Source organism: Anabrus simplex, chromosome 6 (genome assembly GCF_040414725.1).
Source record: "Anabrus simplex isolate iqAnaSimp1 chromosome 6, ASM4041472v1, whole genome shotgun sequence".
NCBI lineage: Eukaryota > Metazoa > Arthropoda > Insecta > Orthoptera > Tettigoniidae > Anabrus > Anabrus simplex.
The window spans coordinates 237,737,710-237,764,083 of NC_090270.1; the positions used below are offsets into that span (position 1 = coordinate 237,737,710).

The window sequence follows — 26,374 nt, forward strand, 5'->3', positions numbered from 1 at the left end:
TTCCACCGCTAGGTTCGCATTTATGTTCTGTTGTTTGGCGCGAATTCTATGATTAAGTGTGTTACTGCAACATGTTTTATGAGAAGAAATAACATATTAAATTAATTTTATAAGGTAAGGCCTTGTCTAACATGAAATATGAAGAGTTTTGTCGTTTTTTAATTTATTTGGTCTCACGATTTGCAAAATATGGATGGTTGCTGAGATGCATTTAACATTTGTTTAGTTATGTGCTTCCAAATTGCCATCAAGGTGGTGGTGGTGATTATTAATTTAAGAGGAAGTACAACTAGGCAACCACCCTCTATATAACACTAATCAGAGAGAAAAGCTGGAAGGGACCCGACACTTCGAAAAATGAAAGTATCGGCCAAAGGAAGACAAGGGCCACGAAGGGCATGAAAATGAAAGACTCCCTAGCCCTCGGAAACCTAATAGCGTCGAGGTTGGGAAAGAACTAGAGTTGACCAAGGAAGGTCGGATAGGACAGTTGAAAGTGAGGAGCCTGGCACAAGTAAGTGGAAGAAATGCCAGGACTCAGCTAAGGGCCCCATAGTCGCCAACCCACGCTCCAAAGTTCAGAGTCCCTGGGGCCAATTACCTTCAAGTTTCTCTTTCCATTCTGTAGGTTAAGGTGGTTTATTGTTGCGTGCCTAACTGCACATCTTGACACAGCGAAGAAATGTACACAAATATAAATTTTCATCTTTTTCCTAAAGATCCAAGTTTATGGGAGAAATGGAGGCTTGCTATTTCTCAACAGGGCAGCAGAAAAGTATCTCTTTAGGCTCCTAACGATAACTACAGAATATGTAGCTTGCACTTTGTCGAATGTCCAGTTCCATGGCTAAATGGTTAGCGTGCTGGCCTTTGGTCACAGGGGTCCCGGGTTCGATTCCCGGCAGGGTCGGGAATGTTAACCTTAATTGGTTAATTTCGCTGGAACAGGGGCTGGGTGTACGTGTCGTCTTCATCATCATTTCATCCTCACCACGATGCGCAGGTCGCCTACGGGAGTCAGATCGAAAGACCTGCATCTGGCAAGCCAAACTTGTCCTCGGACACTCCCAGCACTAAAAGCCATATGCCATTTCATTTTTCTTTTCTTTGTCGAATCAGATTACAGTGTAAGTACTGTGAGAGGAATTCTGCTCCCCGACAAAGTGCCGACGCAAATTCGTCTTCTTCTTAAAAATGTATTAATATTTACAATGCGGGTGTTAGGATATCTCGGAAAATGTAACCTTGTCCGAAAGCTGAAATTCCTTACCGCTCCAAAGTTCACCAGGCGAGTTGGCTGTGTGGTTAGAGGCGCGTGGTTGTGAGCTTGCATCCGGGAGATAGTGGGTTCGAATCCCACTGTCGGCAGCCCTGAAGATGGTTTTCCATGGTTTCCCATTTTTACACCAGGCAAATGCTGGGGCTGTACCTTAATTAAGGCCACGGCTGCTTCCTTCCAATTCCTAGACCTTTCCTATCCCATGCTCGCCATAAGACCTATCTGTGTCGGTGCGACGTAAAGCTACTAGCCACTCCAAAGTTTAAAGAGACGTTTCAGTGCCACGACTGTGATCAAGCACACATCACATACGTTATACTTACAACATTTTTCAGGCCTGTTCTTGATAACATTGCAAAGAAAGTGACTAATGACTGTGATTTATTAAACAAATTCAAGAGCAAGCCTCTGAGCAGAAAAGTGTTGAAATTATAGAAATAGGGAAAAATCGGGTGAGTACTTCTATATAGGCCTATTTCCCTATTCTTTATTCTTGTGTGATAAACAAGTGCAAAATGAAAGAAATCAATGAAGTGTAGTGTGTTCTAAGTTGTTTTATATATTTATATCTAATTCACACCGGGCATAATGATAATAAAAATGTATTATTTTGCGTTATTGTATGAATCTTTAATATGAGGATATAGAGAGAACATGAGAACAACAGAACATAAATGCGATCCAAGCGGCCATTGCCTGAAGTATTTCATTCACCCAGAAATGTGTCAGCTTGTCCAGGCCTTCTGTATAGCATAGGCAACGTTCATACATAGAAGGAAGGCAGAGATCTTCAGCTTCAAAGATATACCATTTCATCTCAACAACTTTAAAACTTTATAAGCTAGAACAAAATGAAGTTAGGCCTTTAGGGGTCTATATCACAGATGGAGGTCAGCATCAAGCGGTTAACATATTTCCATGTACTGTATTATTATTAGGCAGTGCTCTCGGATAGTTTGTATGAACTGCCATTACATCTATCTTTGAGATTTTAAAGAACAGACACTTACTTCTTTCATTTCCTTTGAAAGACTCAGCCCATTAACGAAACCATCTCCTTCGGATATTCTTTCATCTCCAGTGAGCATTTTAAAGGTTGAAGTCTTGCCAGCACCGTTGATACCAAGAAGACCAAAACATTCTCCTTTTCTTACTCCAACACTGAGGTGATTAACAGCCAAGAAGTTACCATAATATTTTGTGAAGTCCCTGTAAGCACATAACCCATATTATTTTCATATTTCAATATTTTCTCAATAAAACTGTTTTGCAAATTTATTTATCATACAGTACTTAGATTTAAGGAAATGTATAAGATGAAATAAATGTCTAGATTTTACGGGAAAGAGACAGAGAATAAAACTCTACTAACATTTTTTAGTGATGTCAACATCAACCTGAAGCTTTCAAGTTGGAATACTTTCTTTTAAAACTGCATAAAAAAATAAAAAAGACTATTTGAGCATATAATTGAGGCTATCATTGCAATAGTAGCCTAACTAACCAAAACTAACCTCATGGCACTACAGCCCTTGAAGGGTCTTGGCCTACCAAGCGACCACTGTTCAGCCAGAAGGCCTGCAGATTGCGAGATGTCGTGCGGTCAGCACGATGAATCCTCTCGGCCGTTATTCTTGGCTTTCTAGACCGGAATAGCGGCCTAACCAATATTTTTTAGATGAAGTGTGATATCAGCCTGTAATAGCCATTTACGGCACTGAAACCTGATGCATAAGCATGTTGTTATGCTGTGATATCATGAATGCTGGGGCAGATGGCCTAGGCCACTATAGTCACTGCGTTTAGTCCATAAAGGGTTAAAGGGCAATATCATACTTCATTAAAAAATGTTGGCTAGGTCACTATTGTGCTGTAGCCTCAGCCCTGAAGATGGTTTTCCATGGTTTCCCATTTTCACATCAGGCAAATGCTGGGGCTGTACCTTAATTAAAGCCAAGGCCGCTTCCTTTCCTGTCCCATCATTGCCATAAGACCTATCTGTGTTGGTGCGACGTAAAGCAAATAGCATAACTCGGACAGACCTCCGCCCCCTTTAGTACGAGTTATGAAGCGTTGATTGTATGTACACTAACATTTATGAAAATTGCAACACCAAGAAGGAAACATATGTTTGAAATGAACTTTATACCAGAAATTAGGAACGGGAACATGACAATACACATAATAAGTTTACAGTTTACAGATCTGTATACGACCTTTGAGTTTGAGTATTCACTGTTTTGTGAAGCCTCCATGCACTGCAATCAGAGCCTCAAAATGTCGTGGTATGGAATCTAAGAGGTTGTAGACATGTTCTTGGAGAATCTCTCTCCATGCAATTTGAATGTGAACCACAAATCATCGACACTGGTTACTGGAGGACTGTGACAAACATGTTGCCGACCAACCATATCCCAGACATGTTAGATGGGTGACATGTCAGGCAAACGTGCAGGCCAGGGAAGCAGTGGTATTCGTTATTCTTTGAAGAAGGCCTGCACATTCCTTGCCACATGTGGCTGAGCACTGTCCTGCTGAAATGTGGCATGTGAAGTTGCCTAAGGAAAGGAGAGTACCTTAGGCTCTAAAACCACCCTCATATACTGGTTGCTGTTCAGACTGCCCTCAATATGCAGGAGGCGAGATTGGTTGTTGTACCCAATGGCGCCCCGAACCATCACACTTGGTGTTTGTCTGCTATGCCGCTGAACAATGCAGCTAGCAGATTGCACTCATCATGGTAGCATTGAACACATATGAGGCTAATACCATAGAACAGGTTGAAGCAGGACTCGTCTGAAAACACTATATTTTGCCACTCAGTATGCCAGTTACGGCATTCACACGCCTATTGTAGTCTGAGATTTTTGTTGTTTCCGGACATTGGAAGCCAACGCAATAGCACGTGTGTAACCAGTCCAGTCCACAGCAGGCACCATTGAACCGTTAATGCAGACTGTTGCAGTGCCCCAGAGTCGATCCAATGGTGTTGACAAAGTTGTATGGTTTGTTATGGCCGTACAGACAAGATGGCAGTCATCCCTTGCAGTGGTCATATTACATGGTCCAGTACTTGCTCATTACTGGAGATGGTCTTCTTCTGATCACTGCATCCAGGCATGTATTACTGTCATAGCAGCAACCCTGTACGAGCTGAAATGTCACTGTATGACAAATCCGCTTTCCAGTGACCGATCATTCTCCCCCATTCAAACTCACTCACATGCTGATATGTTGCCCTTTGGTGACAATGAAGACACTGGCACTTACTTTCACATTTCCACTTTGTTTGACAGTTCTTCACTGATTGCACTTGGTGTAACACTGACCTTGTTGGTCACACAAGACAGGGCCCTGTTGGGCCTACATACACTCAATCTCTCTGCAATCCCAATCATTTATTGGTGGCACACTTTTCTACACATCCATCAAGTTTGAATTAATTCAGGCCATTCATTCATAGTGCTGCAATTTTCACAAACATTGGAGGCTATATAGTTAGGTTTTCTTTCATAGTACTATCAAGTTTAAGTGTATTTTTACCATACTTACTTGAGTATCAGAGAGTATTCCTTCATCAGCAACTCTAGGTTACCATTTTTAATTTTTTCTCTTTCTTCTCTCACATCAGAATCTTGTAAGTCAGAAGAGTCTACTAAATAGAAAGAAAATCAAAGTTATATTTGCACTTATAAATTGAAATAATCTCCTTTAACTGAATTTTCTGAAACTAGGTAACTTTCAACTGCCCTAAACGAAGTAATCATAACTGCCCAGTTATTTATTTATGAGATAAAATTTGTCATTCTAGAAATAAGCTTTGTTGCATTGTTAAAATTAAAATTAAAATTATAATTATAATATAAAAATTAAAATAATAATAATAATAATAATAATAATAATAATAATAATAATAATAATAATAATAATAATAATAATAATAATTTGAGTTTTTCAAACAGTTAACATATAATAAAGTCTCAAATTAATTTGGATGAATGATCAAATTAATATTAAAACATTCATTATATACAAGTAGTAATGAAACAAAAAATTAACAAAGTTAATTGTTTAACCCTGCTGTTCTGTTCACTTTTATCTGACGAATATACTGTTTGGGTCAATATGACCCAATATAACAAAATGTTGTAGAAATCTTGTAAAAAGATACATATTTGTACAGTTGTTAGCTATTGACATTGTTGCTCTATTCCAATACCTTGTCGATGATGATGATGATGATAATAATAATCATATACAAAACTTTATTAAAGAACATTTCCTATTTAAATATTCACATAAATTTAAAATAACAGACAGTTTTTAATACAGTTATCTTAGAAAACACTACAGTTCTTTTCTTACTTTTCTTCTTACTGATTGCAGTGTGGACACAAGTAGGTGACATGCACTCTGAAAATATGTTTGCTATGTAGGCTGATCAACAAAGAATGAGGCTGATCTTTTCCGGTAGCTTCCATGATAGTTTCCTATCTGTAATATAAATATTTGAAAAGAGTGGGGTTTTTATGTATAATGTGCGTAGGCGGGAGCACTCTCATATCGGTAGGTTGGTAGTAATGCTCTATTGTGTAGACGCTACGTGCATTTCGCATACCAGACAATGGAGGTGATGTGAGAGGAGCAGTACAGCGCAATAAAATTCTGTTTTCGTTTAAACCATACAGCCACTGAAACTTACGAAAAGCATTGCAAAGAAACTGAGACCTGTGCAGAATCTCTTTTAAGGAATGTTTACTGTATGGGGATGTTGTTGTAGAATATTTTATTTGTATTCCCTTTACCTACCTAGCCTGTATGGTGTAGAATATGGTTGTGGAATGTTTTGTTGGAATTCCCTTTATCTACTTAAGTAACTACTAGATTGTAAATTATTATTGTTCGGTGATATCTGTAACATTCCAGAAAGGTTGTGACGCAGACTTTTGGAACAGGGTATGTTGTCCCCTGTCGGTTCTAGAAGCATGTCCTTACTAATTCTGGAATATGGAAAGTTCACAATTAATGTCTGCCTATGTTCTGGAATGTTGTGAAAACATCGCGACTTGATAAATAGTTTTGATTGATAGATCTGGGTGATGATAGGGAGGTTCCTGTGCTCTGATTGATCACTCGGTAATCACACTGGGGCCAGCTTTGCCTTTTTAAGAGAGCGAGGCAAGATTTCGTGGTCTTTCCTTCTCTCATCAGCACAGCGATTAGACGCACGTTGGCAAATCCTCGCTTCCGAGATGGGCTACCATGGGGTAAGCACTGTCAGTTTCAGTTCCACTTTAATTCACATTTAATGTTCATTTGTATTTTCACATAGGAGTTTACCCTACTCACCCAGACTCGCCATTCAATTTCTCAGATGTCATAGAAAGCGCGTTAACTTCCATTTAAAATTGTATGTATATCCTGTGTTTCCTCTTATCCTCAAAATTGTATTCTAGAAGTTGCATTATGTTAATATATCTCTAGTTTATCTCTTGACCTAATAGCAAAGCTCTTGGCAAAGTACATCGAATTTGTATTTTGGGAATGGTGTAACTGGATTGTTTGGATAGATGGATTTTGTTCGGAATTTACCTTGTAATGTTTATTTTGTAAAATAATATCTTGAAACAAGGGATCACCATTGATTTTCTGGAATCCCGCAACTTTCGCATCTCTATGGCCCTGGCAGGTTGCCCAGACCTGCTCCATGTTATTGTCGTCACGTTGCCCAACCTGATATTTATTTGTGTTTTGGCGCAGTTCATCTGATGTTTGTTGTGTGTTAAGGTTTTAAAGTACCGTGTAATTTGATTTATTTTCCTCTTTCCTTAACTGTGTATCATGTAACCTCTGGAAACCGGTTACAGAAATGACCAGAGCTTTCTCAGACTGGGTGGCAACTTCATCATGACAATGCACGACCTCACGTCGCAAATCAAGTCATGCAGTTTCTGGCTCGATTCAACATTACCTGTGTACTGCATCCACCTTATAGCTCTGATCTTGCACCCTGTGATTCTTTTTATTCCCATCATTAAAGGCAAAGCTTAGGGGCATTCAATTTGAGAACTCTGAAGCAGTGCTCAAGAAAAGTGAGGCGATTCTCAAGGACCTGACAAAGAATGGTCTGCAGCATGTGTTCAAGGACTGGCAGAGATGCTATAAAAAGTGCATTGAAGTAGGAGGGGACTACTTTGAAAAAGATCATGTAAACATTGAAATGGAGCAATAAACATCTGTGAAAAAAAAAAATCAGTCTCAGTCTTTGTTGATCAGCCCTCGTACATTTTCCACACAAGTTGTTTCTTTTATTGTCATTCCTTGATGAGCAGAGCTTACAATATGCATGTTTCATAGATTTTCTTGTTGTTACTGACTCTGACACACCAGCCACATCTTTAGACTTTTGGATGCTTCTGATCATTCTCAAAGAATCTTCTGTTCTTGGAAAATGCATTCTTGATGCAATGTGTTTTCTTATCAGTGACTTTCCAAGTTCCTCCAAGAATATTCTCCTTCTAGTCAATTTTCTAGTGTTCCATTTAGGGTCAATCAAGTCCACAATATATGCCCTATAAGCAGAAACATCAAGAATATTGTAGAAAACTATCATTGGCCACCTTTTGGTTTTTCGTTTGCATGTATATGTACCTGATAGCTGATCAAACATGTCTACAGCCCCTTTGGTTGAATTACAATCTAGTATCCTTTTTGGTGTCTTATCAGCCCTGTCGCTGATTTCCTCATCATGGTGGAGAATGCTCATATGTACAACATTCTTACTTCTCTTAGGAATATAACTGACCACAGTAGTGTCATTTGTGAAGTAAAATGAAGAGCTAGTACTTCCTTGTTGGTCATTTTACGTGGAAACTCCAGCTTATTCTTCCATATAGTTCCCAACATAGTCAATTTCCTTTTCAGAAGCAGATGTCCCAAATTGTATGACGTAAAATGTTATCACACATGATATTCTGATCATTTAACTCAAAAGTGAGATCAGATACTACCCTCATTCCCTGATTTCTTTCTGGTGCCAGTCCAATTGCCTGCTAACTCCAGGGGTACTCTTGATGATGTCCGAAGCTGGTAAGTGGCATTGTTGTGCTGGTGGATGCAACTGCCATTTTATATTCCAATTTTTAGAAAAAGAAAGTTTCTACACTATTTTGTACAGGCTGTGGACTGTTGTAATTGTCATCAGAACACATTCTTTCAAATGCATTACTAACATGATCTTCTTCATCTGCCTAGGCACTTACTAATTCTTCCCTCATCATCAGTCTTTGGTCTAATCACCATGGTGTCACAATTCAAACGGAGCAGAAACAAAGCATTCAGGTTGTTGAGAGCAGCTAATTATCATTTCATAGGAAGAGCAAGAAACAAGCCCATTGTTGTAAACACATGGAGGCTTAGCTGATTGTTGAGAGTAAGTTGGAATAATAAAATTCACTATTCCCATAAAATCTTACACAAACAAAATTCAACATTTCCATTCTTTAAAAATAAATCCAAATAACAGTAACCATATTTGTGTCAGGTCACAATGACCCAAATGTTACATATGTAACTATCACAGTTTATGCCCAAACTACTTAAACTCTTTAAAAACCCTTTAAAACATGTACTGTTCTTCTATTCTCAGAAAAAATCACCAAGTATTTAAAATATGAAAAATGATGTGTATATTAATTTTGGGTCATATAGACCCAAACAGAACAGCAGGGTAAATCACTGACAATAAACTTAAATCAAAGACATAAAATAGTGTTAGAGACGAAATAAATAAACACAGAAATGATAAGTGTTGCGAAGAGGAGGACATAAAGACATAAAGAGGATATATTGCAAAATGAAGGCTGAGATTGCAGGGGGTCAGTGGAAGCAATAATGCTGGCAGGAGGTGACAATCCTGGTAGAGTTGTGACAATGAGGCAGTGGTAGCCCTGACCTGACAAAAATGAGGGCTATTGGATTTTTTATCACGTCTGTTATTTTGCTTGTTTCTGCTGTCCATCTAATAATGTTTTGATGTCTTTTTGCAGTAACTTAACTATGTGACTTATTTATTTTTGTGCTCTATATAATGTGGCATCATCACCAAAAGGCTTTATGTGTGATTCCAGTTCTTATATGATTTATATGGTGGCCACGAAGATTGTAAATAGAAGTTGCAGATCTCTTCATATGGTTATGAGGTTATTTAGGGATTGTAGTAAGGAGGTGAGAATTGTACGGGAAGAAAAAGAGAAAAGTTGGAAAGAATTTACAACTAAACTGGAAGAAGACAGTAAAGGGAATATGATATATGGAATAGTTAAAAGTAAAAGATCAGATAAAGAAGCAATTACAGCCTTGGAGACAGCAGATGGGAATATAGTTCGCAATATGAAAGATATCACGGATACAATGGGGCAGTATTTTAACAAGCTCCTAAATGGCCCTAAAGAGATCTCTGTTGAAGATGTAGGACAGAAAACAATAGAGGAAGATATCCCAATTACATGGACAGAAGTAGAGCAAGCTCTCCACAGGATGAGAAGTGGTAAGTCAGCAGGAGCTGATGAAATTACAGCTGACATGATTAAAGCTGCTGGTCCACCAGGAATACAGTGGCTGTATAGAGTTCTCAGAACAATATGGAAGGATAATGAAATACCTGAAGATTGGACAAAAGGGGTGATAGTTCCTATCTTTAAGAAAGGGAGTAGAAGGAAAAGTGAAAATTACAGAGGCATTACCCTCCTATCACACGGCCTTAAAATTATGGAGAAGATCATTGAAGCCAGAGTAAGGGATATACTAGAGCCTATCTTAGAAGAGGAACAACATGGTTTTAGGACTGGAAGAAGCACAACAGATCTGATATTTGCTTTGAGGATGTTGGCAGAGAAACACTGGGAAAGAGGAAAAGACCTAATTATTGTGTTTATGGACCTTGAAAAGGCGTATGATAATGTTCCTAGATCAACTATTTGGAAAAGTCTTAGAAAACTTGGTGTACCGGAGTACCTTATTAGGAAGATCCAAATGCTATATAGTAATTGTAAAAACTGTGTCAGAATTGGAGATGGTCACTCTGAATGGTTCAATACAACCAAAGGAGTACAACAGGGAAGTGCCTTGTCACCACTTCTATTCATAGCAGTTATGGATACCATTTTAAAGGAACTAAAAGGAAAAGGTAATAAAGATCTTCAGGCTCTGGTGTTTGCAGATGATGTGGCAATATGGGATGAAACAGAGGAGGGAGTGCAAAATAATCTGAATGCATGGTGTAAGAAGTTTGATGACTATGGAATGAAATTGAACCCATCAAAAACAGTAGCATTAAAAATCAGCAGACATTATACAGAATGCAACATAAAAATACAGGACCACCAAGTTGAAGTAGTACACCAATTCAGTTATTTAGGAAGTGTAATCGCTAGTAATAACAGAGCTGAGAGAGAAATAACAAACAGAGTAACCAAAGGCTCTAACTTTTACAGCATCGTTAGACACCTACTATGGGATCAGAAAGTCCCACAAAGAACAAAAATGACCCTGTACAAGTCATATTTCATTCCTATCCTTACATATTCTCTGGAAACTTGCACACTAACATCAAAGGATTATAGTAGGATTCAAGCCTGTGAAATGAAATTTCTTAGAACTGCCCTCCAAAAGACCCGACTTGATCATGTGAAAAATGATGAGATCCGATCTAACCTAGGTTTAAATGAATCGATGGAGGAAAGACTTAGGTCATCTAGACTTAAATGGTTTGGGCATGTTAAACGAATGAATAGCACAAGGTTACCATGTGCTTATTTGGAAAAGAGAATAACAGGTAGAAGACCAGCTGGAAGACCAAGAAGAAGATGGATGGACCAACTGAGGGAAGACGTGGAGAGAAGAGGATGGAATTGGGAATCTGTCTTGGACAATGAAATGTTTTTGAATAGGCAACTTTGGAAGACGCTCGTTTTCAAACACCCTACCCGGCTCGCTGGAAGGGCAAACTGATGATGATGATGATGATGATGAGTAAGGAGGTAAAGGAGAGATGATACAGGACCCCAATTAGAGTATGGTTCAAGAGTATGGAACCCTTACCAGGATTACTTGATATGAGAACTGGAAAAGATCCAAAGTAAAATGTTGCAAACCTTGGGTTGTGATGATTTGGGAATAAGGAGATGAACTGCTTGTCTAAGTGGTATGTTTATGAGCTGTCAGTGAAGAGGAGGTGTGAAATGATATTAGGCAAGTAAGATTGAATGGAGTTTTTAAAAGTAAGAGGACCATAATATGAAGATAAATGTGGAATTGAAGAGGACTAATTGGGGCAAATATTCATTTATAGGGAGAGAAATTAAGGATTGGAATAATTTACCAAGGGAGATGTCCAAAAATTACCAACTTATTTGTAATCATTTAAGAAAAGACTAGGTAAACAAATGATAGGGAGTCTGTGATAGGTAAGCTTGGTAAACAATTGATAGGGATTCTGCCACATGGGTGACAGACCTAAATGCAGAACATAGATGATTGATTGATGATCTACCACATGAGTGACAGCCCTACATGCAGATTAGTGGTTGTTGATTGATAGACAAAAGAGTTGTTGAATGGGTGGCTAAACTTCTAGAAAATAAAACTCCGAGAATTAGAGTAGGTGAAGTGTTATATCATCCTGTGATGAGTAAGGGGGTGGGGAGGGCCACACAAGGCAGTATTATTGGACCTTTGTGTTTTCTTATATATATATATATAACTGGTATGAATAAAAAACTGTAACCACAGATAAGGCTATTTGTCGATGATGTTGTACTGTATAGAGTAGTAAATGAGTGGCAGAGCGTGAGCGACTGCTGGGGTACCTAGTCAATATTGTGAGATTGACAGCGGATAATAGTATGATGGTAAATGGGATGAAAAGTCAGGCTGTAAGTTTCACCAAGTGGAAAAGTCCTCTCAGTTTCGATTTCTGTGTTGATGGGGTGGTAGTACCTCGTGGGAAACACTATATTCATACCTACCATAGGTGTTAATATATGGAATGATCTTCATTGGGGTAATCACATTAATGAGGTTGTAAAGAAAGGTTACACATCGCTTCACATGGTTATCAGGATATCTAGGGGTTGTAGTAAGGATGCAAAGGAGAGTGCATGTAAGTCTCTGGTAAGACCCCAAGTAGAGTATGGTTCCAATGTATGGGACCTGTACCAGGATTACTTGTTTCGAGGACTGGAAATTGTCAAAAAGAAAATAGCACAACTTGTTCTGCGTGATTTCTGACAAAAGAGTAGTGTTACAAAAATGCTGCAAAACTTTGGGCTGGGGAAGGTTGGGAGTAAGGAGACAAGAGGCTCAAGTAAGTGGTATTTCAAGCTGTCAATGGACAGATTGTGTGGAATGACATTAGTAGACAAATTACCTTGAGCGGAGCTTTTAAAAGGATGAAAGATCATAACTTGAAGATAAAATTGGAATCCAAGAGGACAAATTGTGGAAAATATTACTTTATAGGATGAGGATTAAGGGATTGGAATAATTTATTAAGGGAAATGTTAGATAAATTTCCAAGTTCCATGAAAATAAAGAAAAGGCAACATAAGCAGTTGATAGGGAATCTGCTACCTGGGCAGACCCCTAAATGCAGATCACTGATGATTGATTGATTGCTTGATTGATTGCTTGATTGCTTGCTTGCTTGCTTGCTTGCTTGATTGATTGATTGATTGATTGATTGATTGATTGATTGATTGATTGATTGATTGATTGATTGATTGATTGATGTCTTAAAGTCAACAGCAATCTGATCACAACCAAGGAAATAAAATAAATTTCCAAAGAAGCTAAATTGTTCCAGCCTTTAATTTTGTTGTCTGGTTCTTTGGCTGAATGATCAGCATTCTGGACTTTAGTTTGATTCCTGGCTGGACCAACGATTCTAAATGCAAATGCTTAATTCCTCTTCCTCGGGGACTGTGTGTTTGTGTTGGTATTAATACACTTCTGTTCATTCACATACACCATGCTACAGTATCAACCACAGCAGGAAAAAACAATAGTGAATACATCCTTACACATAGGGCTGGTATCAAGAAGGGCCTATAAAACTGGACCAAATCCATGTCAGGTGACAAACCCAATTAATCGACAAAAAAGGCTAGGAATTATAATGACGACCGGTAGTAGCACCCCTACATTAGCCAATACATCTATGTCAGTTATCATATTCAAGGATACTAGCCTTCTATATAATCTCAGTTGATGTCACAAGACTGAATGAACGCCATTCCAAGTCAGTTCACTAACTTTGTCAGAATCAAACACAAGACCTCTCTAAGTAAGCATTAGTTGATATGCTCTCTGAGATTATAGCCATGATGGAACGACTTCTTTTGGCATGTCTAAACATCCAAATCATTCCTTAGACTACATATTCAAATGCATTTTCCAGCATGCAAAACTCACCTACTGTTTATATACCAAATCAATCCTGTCCTCAGAAGCAGCAAACCAATCTGTGAACTTTCCATCTGGAAAGTGATGACTCTAGCGAAACACTCACATGATATTGTTAACTGAATTCATAATATCCTATCGTATACCAAGTAAAATTACATGCAGGATGTTCTAATTATGAATTACTACAGTTATTCTCTCAGAAACACTCACTCAACACAACTTCAGTTGAACTGGCCAGCAACTGAACCAAAAATAAAAAAGTTGTTGAAGAAGGAGGTGTCCTTTGCCTAAAGGATTTTACCAGACCTTGTGGAAAGGAATTGACTGGGGTCCTTGTGAATATTCTCTCTTCACTTCAACTCTGCAATCTTCATTCAAGGACAATATGCTTGAGGGAATATGACATCATAGGTGCCATAGCAACAAACTGTTTAAAAATCATTGTAAGAGAGAGACAAGGCTATATGCAATCCAGGCAAGTCCAGTTAAAGAGTGAGAGAGAAAGAGGACAAGAAAACAAATATTTCTGCTTCTTTTTCTATGAAGAGCCAGACATCAATCAGCAGAGACTTGACAGGCATTGTGATCATGTACAGAAAGAACAGGGCTGAGCTTGCAAATGGAAAATTGAAATATATGCTGGAGTATACTGTTAGTAACTTAATTTTAGATTTTATAGGAAGGTGAAGAGGCCCTTCACCAGACAAGCCACCCCTACAATATGAGCAGGCCAGCAGCAAGCAAAACAACAGCACCGGTGAATTGTTGAGGCGAGCAATAAAGGAACTCCTAGAAGAAGCTAGAGGCTAATCAATGAAAAAAGGGTCCACAATGATCTGGAAATGGAAACCAAAAGAATCTTCTTCTGGCCCATATAAAAAGTAAGTCAGTGCTCCATCAGTCACGAGTAAGTTAGGAGATTATCATGCAAATCCTGTGTGCCAATTAAAACTGTACCGTAGTGACTCAAGAGATCTTGATTATACCGGGAAGTGAATTGCTGTTCTGGAATGAGTCTGCACTGTAAGAGGCCTATTGGAGAGCAGGAGGCAATGTAGTGGAATGTTATGTGATTGTCCTACTATGTGTAATGATTGTGAGTAAAAACTGTGCCGAGTGGAAAACAAAATGTGAGTGAACTTGTAAATAACTGCAAATTGTAGTTTAATAAATTTAGTGGATTGTAAAATACACTACCTCTCTGTGTAGACATTTTTGGTTTTAAGAACCCTAATAGACTGCCACAGTACACTACAATCTAACATTCTGTTAAAAGGTTGTACATGTTTCCATTATCAAGCAATAATCCTGGGAATTTAATTCTAATATTAGTTATAAAATGATTAGTCGGATTATTATTTAGAACTATTCACAGTAAGTTTCCAGAGTGTTTTCAAGATTAAGTAGATTTTAAACATGCTTAATAACTGCCACATTTTCAGACTTCTCCTTCTTTTTCTTCATAATTATTTTGCATTTTCAGTTGTATCCAGTATTGGGTGATATAATAAGCACTCCATCTCTGCCTGTCCGTCTTCTATAAATTCCCTCTCGACATCTTTGTATCTCTTAGCAATAACATCTACAATTGATGTTTCCTATCACTTTCTGGACCTGCTTCTTGGGCTCTTTCTTATCATCTCCTCATTGGAAATCTTCTTTGGGATTTGTTCTGTCATCCTCATCAAGGGACCAGATCATTTCAGTATGGATACATCTATTTTGTTTCAAATTCCTTCCACTGCCATTACATTCCTGGCCTCTTAATTCTGTACTCTGTCTCTCCTGATTTAGGGCAGCATACTTCTTAGGTCCTTCATTTCTGCAGCCTATATCTAACTCTTCTATTGCTCTGTTGCAAGATGTACTTCTAGCACACGGTAAGTCAGGATTGGTATGTGGTATGCTATACTTAATACAATACTTCTTTGCATTTCATGGGTACCTCCTTATTCCACACTGCTGCCTCTGTGGATCAGTGTTGTTTACCTACCAAAATTAATTAAAACTCTCGTACTCTTGTGTCCTTCATTTTTGTTTCTTGTTAGTCATTTTATCAAACAAGTTTTTTGTTTAATTCTGTCACCTACTCAGATTAATTTGGAACTTTAACACATAGTGTGATGTTATTGCTTTTATGTCCCACTAACTACATTTAGAGTTTTTGGAGATGCCAAGGTGCCAGAATTTTGTCCCGCAGGAGTTATTTTATGTGCCAGTAAATCTACTGACACAGGGATGACAAATCTGAGCACCTTCAATTACCACTGGAATGATTTAGGATCAAACCTGTCAACTTGGACTCAGAAAGCCAGCGCCTTAACTGTCTGAGACACTCAACCCGGTAATTTACCACATTCATCAACTGAAAAGCCCAACTCACTACGTTTAGTCATAAAGTGAGAGTACTAAGGAAGTTGAACACTTCTGTTTCATCTAATTGGAAAATAAACTGAAGTGAAGATAAAAATGCTTGTAGTCATTCTGTTCTTAGCAATAATATGTTGCTGCATACAATTAATCATTTTAAAGCTGAAAGCTATAAGTATTTGTAATTATGGTTTGATTCAATTAGTGAAGGAATTATTAATCTTCATAAAAATAAATGAAAATCTACAGCTTGTTTCCAGTCATTTGACCGGGTCAGGAATGGAATGAATGAAGCCCCCATCTAGCGGCAAGGATAGAATTGTGCCGGCTGCCAAAGCCTATCACACTCCCCTGGGGCAATGATTAATGACTGACAGATGAACCATGGAACCCAGCGGTGAGAGGCTGGTGCGCTGCCACTTGAGCCATGGAGACGTATTAATCTTCATCCTTTATAAAATATAGAAATCAGATCATGAGCATAACAATACACATAAATTATTCTAGACACACCAAAGGAAAGTTTACCATTTCCATTTGCTTGGGGTTGCAGCTTTGCCTTTCTCGCATGACGGGGTTCAAACACCCTGTATTCGATAAGCACCAACAATATCATGAAGCAGCAGCCAGCTATTATAAAGTAAATTAAGTTACGCCCAATTCCTGGAGCTTCAAAACTAAAGTAGTCCTCAGTGAATTCCAAACAACCTGAAGATTCTGGGCAATGACCTAAAGAAAGAAAAAAATACTGGTATGATTTTTTGAAATAGTAGAAAAGTCATGCATTTTATAATAAAATATTTACTTTAAGATTAATCCCTAAAATTAATTTATAACATTGAATTAAATTATGAGATGGACATGCCAAAACTAAAGGTAGGTAAGGCTAAATAGAGGAGAAGAATTAGAAGATCTAAAGGATAGGTGCAATTTACACTATTTTACAAGAACAGACAGGAAATTGAAAATGATTTATGTATGACCTTGAAGAAAGATATAGAAGAATATGTTGGGGAGGAAAAGTATCTGAATCATTGTCCTGAAAGTTTTGAGACAGACTTTTATATTGTAGTAAGAATTAGAATTAAGTAGAAATGCTTTGTCAGTAGGTGTTACAGTAACCTGTAACCTTGAACTAATTTTTGACTGTGATTTAGCATTATTTTGCCAGATGACAGGGCAGCGCTTAGTAATAAAGGTGTCTGTACTGTGGTAGTGTTGTTGTCTTAGTGGTGACAGAGCATGGATGGGAAAATCTAGCAGCATGTAAATATTAAACTCTACAGACACAGAAACCTGGAACCTTATCCACCATACTCTCTGTTATTCACAAAACTTGTGTTTTACTGAAACATTCATACTCGTGATAATGACTGCTCACCAGAAGCTTGCTGGATGGTTCAGGTTTCTGTCGCTTTCTTTCTAAACTTCAAAAAGAATTCTATGGTCACACCACACTGCTCAGTTTTCACATCTATGCTCTATCACTTACCCAGACAGCAATACTGCCACAGTGCAGACAACATCTGCATCATTTAGTGCCATCCTTTCATCTGGTGGAATTACGTGGAGTCACAACCGGGTCAGTTCAAGGTTACAGGTACTGTACCATCCGCTGACAAATAATCTCTAGTTAATTCTAATTCTCAATACATTTACAGTTTCAGTCTTGCAACTTTCTGGACAAGGGTTGTATGTTAATATATCACTGAGAATTCAGTTTGGAAAAGGGACAAGGGGATTTGTTTTTCAAGTATTAAGCATACTGTAATATTCTGTGCTTTTCATTTTGTATGCTTTAAAATAATACATTCTCAGAAAGGCATTATTTTAGCAAATATTGCATTTTAAGAATGATGATAGCTATCACAACTGAGGAGAGACATACCTGGGCAACATATATTAGGTTGAGATGTCTCGTTCAAAGTAGCACAGATCGGGAGAACATCTTTACAGATTTTCAGATACTGATAATTCATATTCAGTTTATGAACACTTTTACTGAGGGAATAGTGAGGCAAAATCATTAGCACCCACTCCAGGGCATCTGATATGTACTTCAGATCAATTCCTGGAGCTGCAAGTATCGTAACCACCATGAATGCAGCAACACCTATGGCAGAAACAAAATGCAATTATATTCTGAACAATACTGAAGGGCATTTTAAATAAAGGGAAGTAAGATTTCCTTTTCTCTACTATATTTACCCAGGACTTTCACCCCTACTTTTTCTTGACACTATACCAAGTAACAATTATCTGTTCAGTCAGAATTCATGATACGAACCCTGAGGTACACTAACACAAGTGAACTGTTGTTGTTTGTTTAATCAGTCCATAGATTGCTTTGTTGCAGTTGTCGATACTGCCCTATCCCATGTCTACCTCTTCATTTCTATGTTAACTACTACATTTACTCTAATCTGTTTGTCATATCCATGTCTTGATCTACCCCTACTGGTTCTTACCCTCTCCACTTCCCTCAAAAACTAATTAAGTAAGTCCTAGGTATCTCTTGATTAATTCTGTCAATTTATCTCACCTCCTGTTTAAATTCTCCTTTCATCGACATGATTCAGTATCTCTTTATCTGTAATCCAATCTACCTAACTCATGTTCAGAATTCTTCTGTAACATCATATTTCAAAACCTTCTATTTTCTTTATTTCTGTTCTGATTATTGTCCATATTTCATTTATATACAGTACCAGGCTCCATTCAAAAATCTTCAATAACATCTTTATAATATTGTAACGTGTTGGCGGGGTAGATAAATAAATAAATGAGTACAGAACCTGGTAGCGTCCTATTCTAAGATTTATTAACTAAGCACTACAATTACAGATTTACACACACACAGACGATAGCCGAGCTTACAACTTACACACGTACATGGTTACACACTTACATGGTTCGCGCTCTCTTTTAGTTTCTCATGTTCCATCTACAATGACATACACACACAGAGTCACCGATTATTTACACTGCACTCACTCAGCCACTCAGTCACACTCGTTAGCTCTGTCACGGTCCACAGCCTACACGTCAGTCTCACAGATTGGGATAGTATCCGCTGTTCACTCAATCTGTCAAATCCCGTTCTCAGTCGGCACACGTCGGCACCCAGTGTTCCTTTCGCTCTGCTCCAGAACACCCAAGGTTCTTCTCCATCAGCCGGCCTCAAGGGTCACACACACACACGACATCAGGGAAACAGGAACGAGTCCTCAGCTCCAACAGGCAGATACTCCGTCAGGCTGACATCTCAGCCTAAGCTATCACTGACTGCGCTCTTTGCTAACTCACACCAGTGAACTCAATCTCGCTCTCGCTCACTCACTCACTAACTAACTCTCACTGACTCCAGGTAGGTCGTTCCTCTCTTATATACCTGCGCTGGCCCTTCTAGAATAGTCCAGATGCTCGATGGATCCAGGAATCTCGCGAGATGGAACACTCCAGATTAATTGTGGAGTAATTTCCGTCGTCCCATGCGGCGCGACCACGGACGGAAGAGAGAAGGGCCCGCCCAGCACTTAATCACTGCTTGTGATTGGCGCGGTTGAAGCGTAAGGGGTGGGCCCATGCGGTGCCGAGCTCGGCCGATAGCAAGTTGGCATGGCGGACGCTATACCCATTACAATATGTTGACTTACCAGATTATGAGCATTCCTGCAGGAAAAATACCACAGTAGTTCTTGGAAGATACTGATAAACCTGGTAAGAGTACTTTAAAGGAGATCTTATCCCTTCCTAGCAACATCCCAGATTGTATGATTTACTCAGGTAAACAATATAAAGAATTATAAGGTGTTTTTAGGACAAGCTTGCTTCAAAAACTGCAACATTCTGAAATGGGATGGGAACCGTTGTATTTAAGCCGCTAGAAATCTAGATGAAGAAATTAACAGGTACTCAACTGAGCTAAACATAAATGATAAAAAACTCAGGTTATGAATACGGAGATAAATGACAAGAATCTTAATTTGACCAATGGTGCCAGCTGAGAAGCAAAGCTCAGGGAGTTTGTCTGTACAAGGAGTTCCCTCCTACAAACCATTGGGTAGAAAATATGATGGCCTTTCTAGCACAGAGTGGAGAGACAGGCTGAAAATGACATGTAACATTGCAACTTTGAGAGCTGTACCTGGAAGGTCACTTGACATTTGGTCAATTTTAATTAAAGAATAGGAATTGACAATGAATGATAGAGATTTCAAGGTAAATCATTATTAATTCCCATCATCACTACATGTTGTTGTCAGCACTGAAGGAATTTCAAACATCTGAAGTTTTCTTTTTTGGCAATGGGGAAATCTTTATCATTTTAAAATAAAAATTCAAATTGTTATCATTAATGCTTTCACAGCCTGTACTTAAAGACATGATTCTGTATAGGCTTTTGGGCTTATGCCGTGTCAAGAAAATAAGGTGAAATTCTTAACCTTTCGCAAGGAACTGTGCCCTGCATCCTCAGAAGAAATCTTGACTGTCCACGAGAAAGCCTTTCAGAATTTCACCTTATTTTCTTGACACAGCATAAGCCCAGATGCCTATACAGAATCATGTCTTTAAAAATTCAAATTGTTTTGATATTAAATCAAGAATGGAACTGTGGCCTTTTTAGGGGATAAACTATCATCCTCAGAGCTCAGAAAATAATAATTATTATTAAGGCTTATGCCTGGATGGCAACAGTCACTACTTCAGTAAGTTATTCCTAACTTAGTATATTTTCTGAGCTCTTTTCTTGTACATGAACTCAGCTAAAATGGACTCTATCTGCTGCAAGATGGAAATGGTGTACAGAAGTATCTGGAGGACCTCTCTACAGTGTTCATATGGAGTGAGATCATATAATACTGTTGAGGGTGATTCATCCATTGGATGGGCACAGTGCTGGATGAAGGTGTTTGGGGGCCCTGGGCTATTTAAAAATATGGGGCCCCTTCTTCGTAACATCACATAAGACTAGCATACTGAAGTCGTTATAGAACTACTTGCACTTAAATTAATGAATAGGGAAGTGTTGAAATAGACTACAATTTTTCTCTATTTTTCATGTTAATATTTCATAATGCTAAAACATATTTTACATTTGTCTCATCGACACTATCAAATCGACATACAAAACAGAACTTATGTTTTTTGGCACCACTAGGATATTTTCTATCCATTTCACATGAACATTACAGTTGTAACTTACAAATGGTTTAATAATCAGAGGTGAACTGGAAGTTCTCTTCCTGATGCAAAGATATAGTATAGCATGCGTATTCCACCGTGTTTCTCCTATTCCCTCCCGCTCACTTCCTAGATCTCTTCCCCCCTTTTCCTCTCTGCCCGTACTCCCAAGCTGCCAGATTTAAATTTTCGTCAACAATAACCTTTACAATAATTACAGTATGTAAGTAGCAAGGATTCGTGTCTCCAGATGGTAATTAATTCTAGCAGTGATGACATACTAACGCGGACAACTGATAAGAAAGGAAGAGTGCATGTTCGATATTTTGCAATCATAAATATTCATATACATGCACGGAGGTGGAGCAGCAGGCATTTTTATACAATTTTAGGTTCGGCCAAGGGCTGGGGCCCCTTGGCACGCGGGGCCCGGGGCTGCAGCCCCTTTAGCCCCCCTTTTAATCCGGCCCTGGACGGGCATGTTAAACCTTGAGTAGATCCCTTGGTGTTGCTCAACAGGAGTAGGCTATGTGCCAACACCAGATTTCTCTCTCTCCTTACCTCATCATCATATCACATCACATCCAGATTTATAGGTCACCCACGGGCGTCAAACAGAAATAAAAATATTTTTGTGTCCCTACAGCTATGTTTTTTGGAAAACAACATAGGAAATTAAATATTCAAAATCCCTAATGAAAATATTACTAGGAGATTTTAAGAGTCAAATAAGAAAAGAATGAGCCTTGTGCAAAATAGTAGGAAACTATGTAGTGCACAAAATAACCAACACAAACGGTGAAAGATAAATTAGTCTATGTAAAAGTTTTCAGATAGGACAGATAGAAAGGGTCAAAAGGTTCAAGTACCTTGGTGAGACGTTACAGGAGAATGGACTAGAAAAAGCTGGCATGGAAGATCGGGTCTCAAAAATGGATAGAGCATACGGCTTGACAAAAAACATCTACAATACAAAGGGCACTAGGAAAGTTTTGCAATGTGAGTGAACACTTTAGACTTTTTCAAAATAATTTCCACCACACTCAATACACTTCTCCATACTCGAAACCAGTCACTGAACCAACTCTACCACTTTTCTCCGGTTACATTTTCACACTCTTGATCCCATGCTGCCAGAAGCTCCTCGTCAGATGCAAAACACCGCCCTTTCAGCTTCATCTTCAATTCTGGGAAGAGTGCGAAGTCACATGGGGCAAGATCAGGACTGTATGGAGGGTGATCAAGCACAGTCAACCCTGATCTGGCAAGAAAATCCATTGTTACATTAGCACGATGTGCTGAAGCATTGCCATGATGCAAGAGCCAAGTGTTGAGCCGTGACCTTAGACGGTGCTGCTTGAGAGCCTGGATGACCTGAGGCAGACAAGTCTCGATGTACCACTTCGCAATAACTGTCCTTTGTGTTTCTAGCACAGCCCGAGTCAGGACGCCCCGTTTAATGAAGAATACTGCAATCATCCTTTTCTTCACTGACCTTGATTTTTGCACAGTCACAAGAGTACCCTCATCTTCAAACAGCCACACCTTGTTCTGGGATTTTCTTGGGGCATCGTAATAATAAAGCCAAGTTTTGTCACCTATAATGATGCTATTGACGTTACGCAAAGTCCCATTTTCAAACTGTTTAGCATTTTTCGGCACCATTTCACTCGATGTGCCCTTTGTTCCTCTGAAAGTGAATGGGGCACCCAAAGGAAACAAACCTTTCTAACATGGAGATGGTCATGTAGAACTGAATGAATAGCTGGTGCAGGGATGTGGAGGGTCCCTTCTACCTGCCGATATGTCAACCGCCTCTCTTGCTGTAACATTTTCTGCACAGTTTCAAAGTTTTCCTCAGTCACTCATTCAGACGGTCACCCAGAATGAGGATCGTCTTCAACCCCAAAATTTCCCCTCTGGAACTCTTTGTACCAGTGGAAAATTGTTGTCTGATGTGGACAGTCTTTCCCCAGCACAGGAGTCATTTCCTCCAGGCACTAGTCAACAGTTAATCCACGAACAAAATTGTAGTGGATAATTGCTTGATATTCACCTTTTAGACCACACTGACATCTTATCTTGCTTTCAATTCCACTGCTGGGTAACAACTGGTATGAAGGTCACGCCTTGCTGTCTTCTAGACCAGTTTTCACCCCTCATTTGATCCCTCACCATAACCAGGGTGTCCAGCCAACCGTTTTTGCATATTGCAAAACTTTCCTAGTGCCATTTGTGAGAAGTGCTTATTCTGGAATTCCAAATTAAAACATTACAACACCATGATCAAAACAGAATGCCTGTATGCCAGTGAATGCTTGTCTATGTACTACAAGCTAGAGAAGCTAGAGGTCCTGGAAAGAAGAATCCTCAGAAAAATCATGGGAGCTGTCCAAATTGAAAGCGGATGGAAACTTCGGAGCAACAAAGAAGTTTACCAAAAGGTGGAAAGAATCTCAGAGAGCATGAAGAAAAGGAGGCTGTCGTTTCTTGGACATCTGTACAGAATGAATGCAAACAGATTTATCAAACATATATTTGATTACTTCTGGAGGGAAAAGACCACTACATCATGGATTAAGGAAATGAAGAGGGATATGGAAATGTTAAGCATCTGGGAAGACCAGCTGTTAGAAAGGAATACGTTTAGGAACACACTGAAGAATTTGGAAGGTGTTCAAGCCGCAGGAAGAACTAGGAAGACTGGAAGAGCCTGGACAGATAAACAACGGAAGCAAGCCAGCGAATGCATGAAGGAGTATTGGATACAGAGAAAATTTCACACGAAGAGAAAGAAATGAAGTTATAGCGTGATCCTTAGTGGTCCATTTGCTTGTAAAAAGAAAATTAATAATAATAATAATAATAATAATAATAATAATAATAATAATAATAATAATAATAATAATAATAATAATAATAATAATAATAATGACATACCTCCAAATATATTTAACATACTCATCCTGGTATATCCAGTTGCAGGCAATGAGAAGAGGTATGAGAATAGGTATGTGTAGGGCAGCATAGCCCAACCAAAAAACATCAGGATTAGGAACACTCTCCCTGAAAAACATAAAACCACTGTTAGCACTGAATGCCAGAAAACAGAGAATGTTTGAATATTCTTCTAGACATGCCTTAAAACCATACTGATTAATAATAATAATAATAATAATAATAATAATAATAATAATAATAATAATAATAATAATAATAATAATAATGATAATAATGATAATAATAATAATAATAATAATAATAATAATAATAATAATAATAATAATAATAATGACTATGATGATGATGATGATGATGATGATGATGATGATGATTATGATGATGATTATGATGATGATGATGATGATGATGATGATACAAGCCTGCCAGGTGGTCATGATCATTAATGTGTCAAGTGTATATGGTCTGACAATGTGGTTTGCCAGTTTGATTCCTGTTGGTCAAAAGAAATTTCACCATCAGAATGTTGGCCGGTAGGCTAGGAGAGGTGGTGGTATGCAATGTCAAATTACTAGATTATGTGCCAAAAGCCTGGATTCAATTCCAAACCTCTCTACAGTGTTCATATGGAGTGAGATCATATGATGCTGTTGAAGGTGATTCATCTATTGGATGGGCATATTAAACCTTGAGTAGATCCCTTGGTGTTGTTCAACAGGAGTAGGCTATGTGCCAACACCAGGTTTCACTCTCTGCTTACCTCATCATCATATCACATCACATCACATCCAGATGCACAGGTCGCCCACGGCCGTCAAAAAGAAAGAAACATATTTTTGTATCTCTACAGCTATGTTTTTTGGAAAACAACATAGAAAATGAAATTTTCAAAAAAACCTAATGAAAATATCAGTAGGAGATTTTAACAGTCAAATAAGAAAAGAGAAAACCTTTTGCAAAATAGTGGGAAACTATGTAGCACACAAAATAACCAACACAAATGGTGAAAGATAAATTAATCTATGAAAAGTTTCCAGCTTGAAACTACTGCTACATGCACATGGTAGTTGTGTAAACAAATACAAAATCAGCTGATTACTTTATTCCAGTAATTTGTAGTCTAAGTTCCCTGGTTACTTTGTACTTTCCACCTTCATTTATTCATCGAGTAAAAGTTAATAAACAAATTCCTATATCCCAATAATATTGCAGTTTAAGCCCCCGGCGTAGTTTTGACAGAAATTATTGTAGATAACCTCTTATTTTTCAGCATTTAAGGACACTTTTATTCTCCGTCCCATGTAGTAGGGAAAATAATAGTAATCCACCAGCGGTAAAAATTCATATAACCATATTTCAGCTGAGAATTGTGGTGTAGATATGGTATATTTAGATAGTACTATATCTTGCCTGCTATATTCGTGTGTATCTTTGAGTGTGTATCTTTTGTGTGTATCTATTAGAGCATAGTACTAATAATAATCTGTCTAAGCAATTAGCTTTATTGGTAATCTTTGAGTACAGTAGTTCTTGCAAATTTCAAACTTCCAATTTTCTTTTCTATCTGTGCTTAGTATTGACATACAGTACCAGTATTGTAATTAGGATACGTCTGAACATGTTTAAAATTATTGTAGTGTACTGTACAGTAGTATACGAGTAATATCTCATTAGAATTTAGCAGACTTATTTTATTATTGTAAAATATTTGTTTAGTATAGTAGAGGTATCAGTAGAAACTCTCTTACTAAAATTCTGTTGTAATTAGGGTAGGCTTAACTGCAGTTTAGAATTGTGTAATTTTTTGTGTATTCCTTCCAGTATTCAGTAATTAACAGCAGTTTTTATCCTGTTCAATTGCTGTATGATAAAAATAGAGTACGTATAAGCAGTATTGTAGTGTAGACGTATATTAATTACCTTATTGTCGTGTGACCTTTGAGTACTATCCAAGACAATATTTCTTTCCATTAATTCTTTTTGCACTCGAGTTCTTTTGTTTTTTCCTTTTCTTTTCATTTTTTCCATAAAGAATGGCTACGGAGTGCAAATGTAGGAACTGTGGGTGTGGCGAGGTATTGAGGGGTATGAGGGACAAGTTGTACAGTTTGAGGG

At 38.2% G+C, this 26,374-nt stretch overlaps 1 protein-coding gene across 2 annotated transcripts in view; it reads right to left on the reverse strand.

Annotated features, from left to right (window-relative positions):
• The window catches only part of Abca3 (ATP binding cassette subfamily A member 3), a 271,865-nt gene that overhangs the window by 53,510 nt on the left and 191,981 nt on the right, over window positions 1-26,374 (reverse strand). Inside the window, exons 21-25 of one of the 2 annotated variants that reach the window (XM_067150289.2) lie at window positions 24,239-24,364; window positions 18,003-18,227; window positions 16,643-16,843; window positions 4,832-4,931; window positions 2,290-2,488 (exon numbers count right to left, since the gene is read on the reverse strand). In XM_067150289.2, the coding sequence (XP_067006390.2) occupies window positions 2,290-2,488; window positions 4,832-4,931; window positions 16,643-16,843; window positions 18,003-18,227; window positions 24,239-24,364 (851 nt within the window). Of the gene's footprint in view, window positions 1-2,289; window positions 2,489-4,831; window positions 4,935-16,642; window positions 16,844-18,002; window positions 18,228-24,238; window positions 24,365-26,374 lie in introns of both variants that reach the window. The other variant, XM_067150288.2, reaches the window with a different exon arrangement.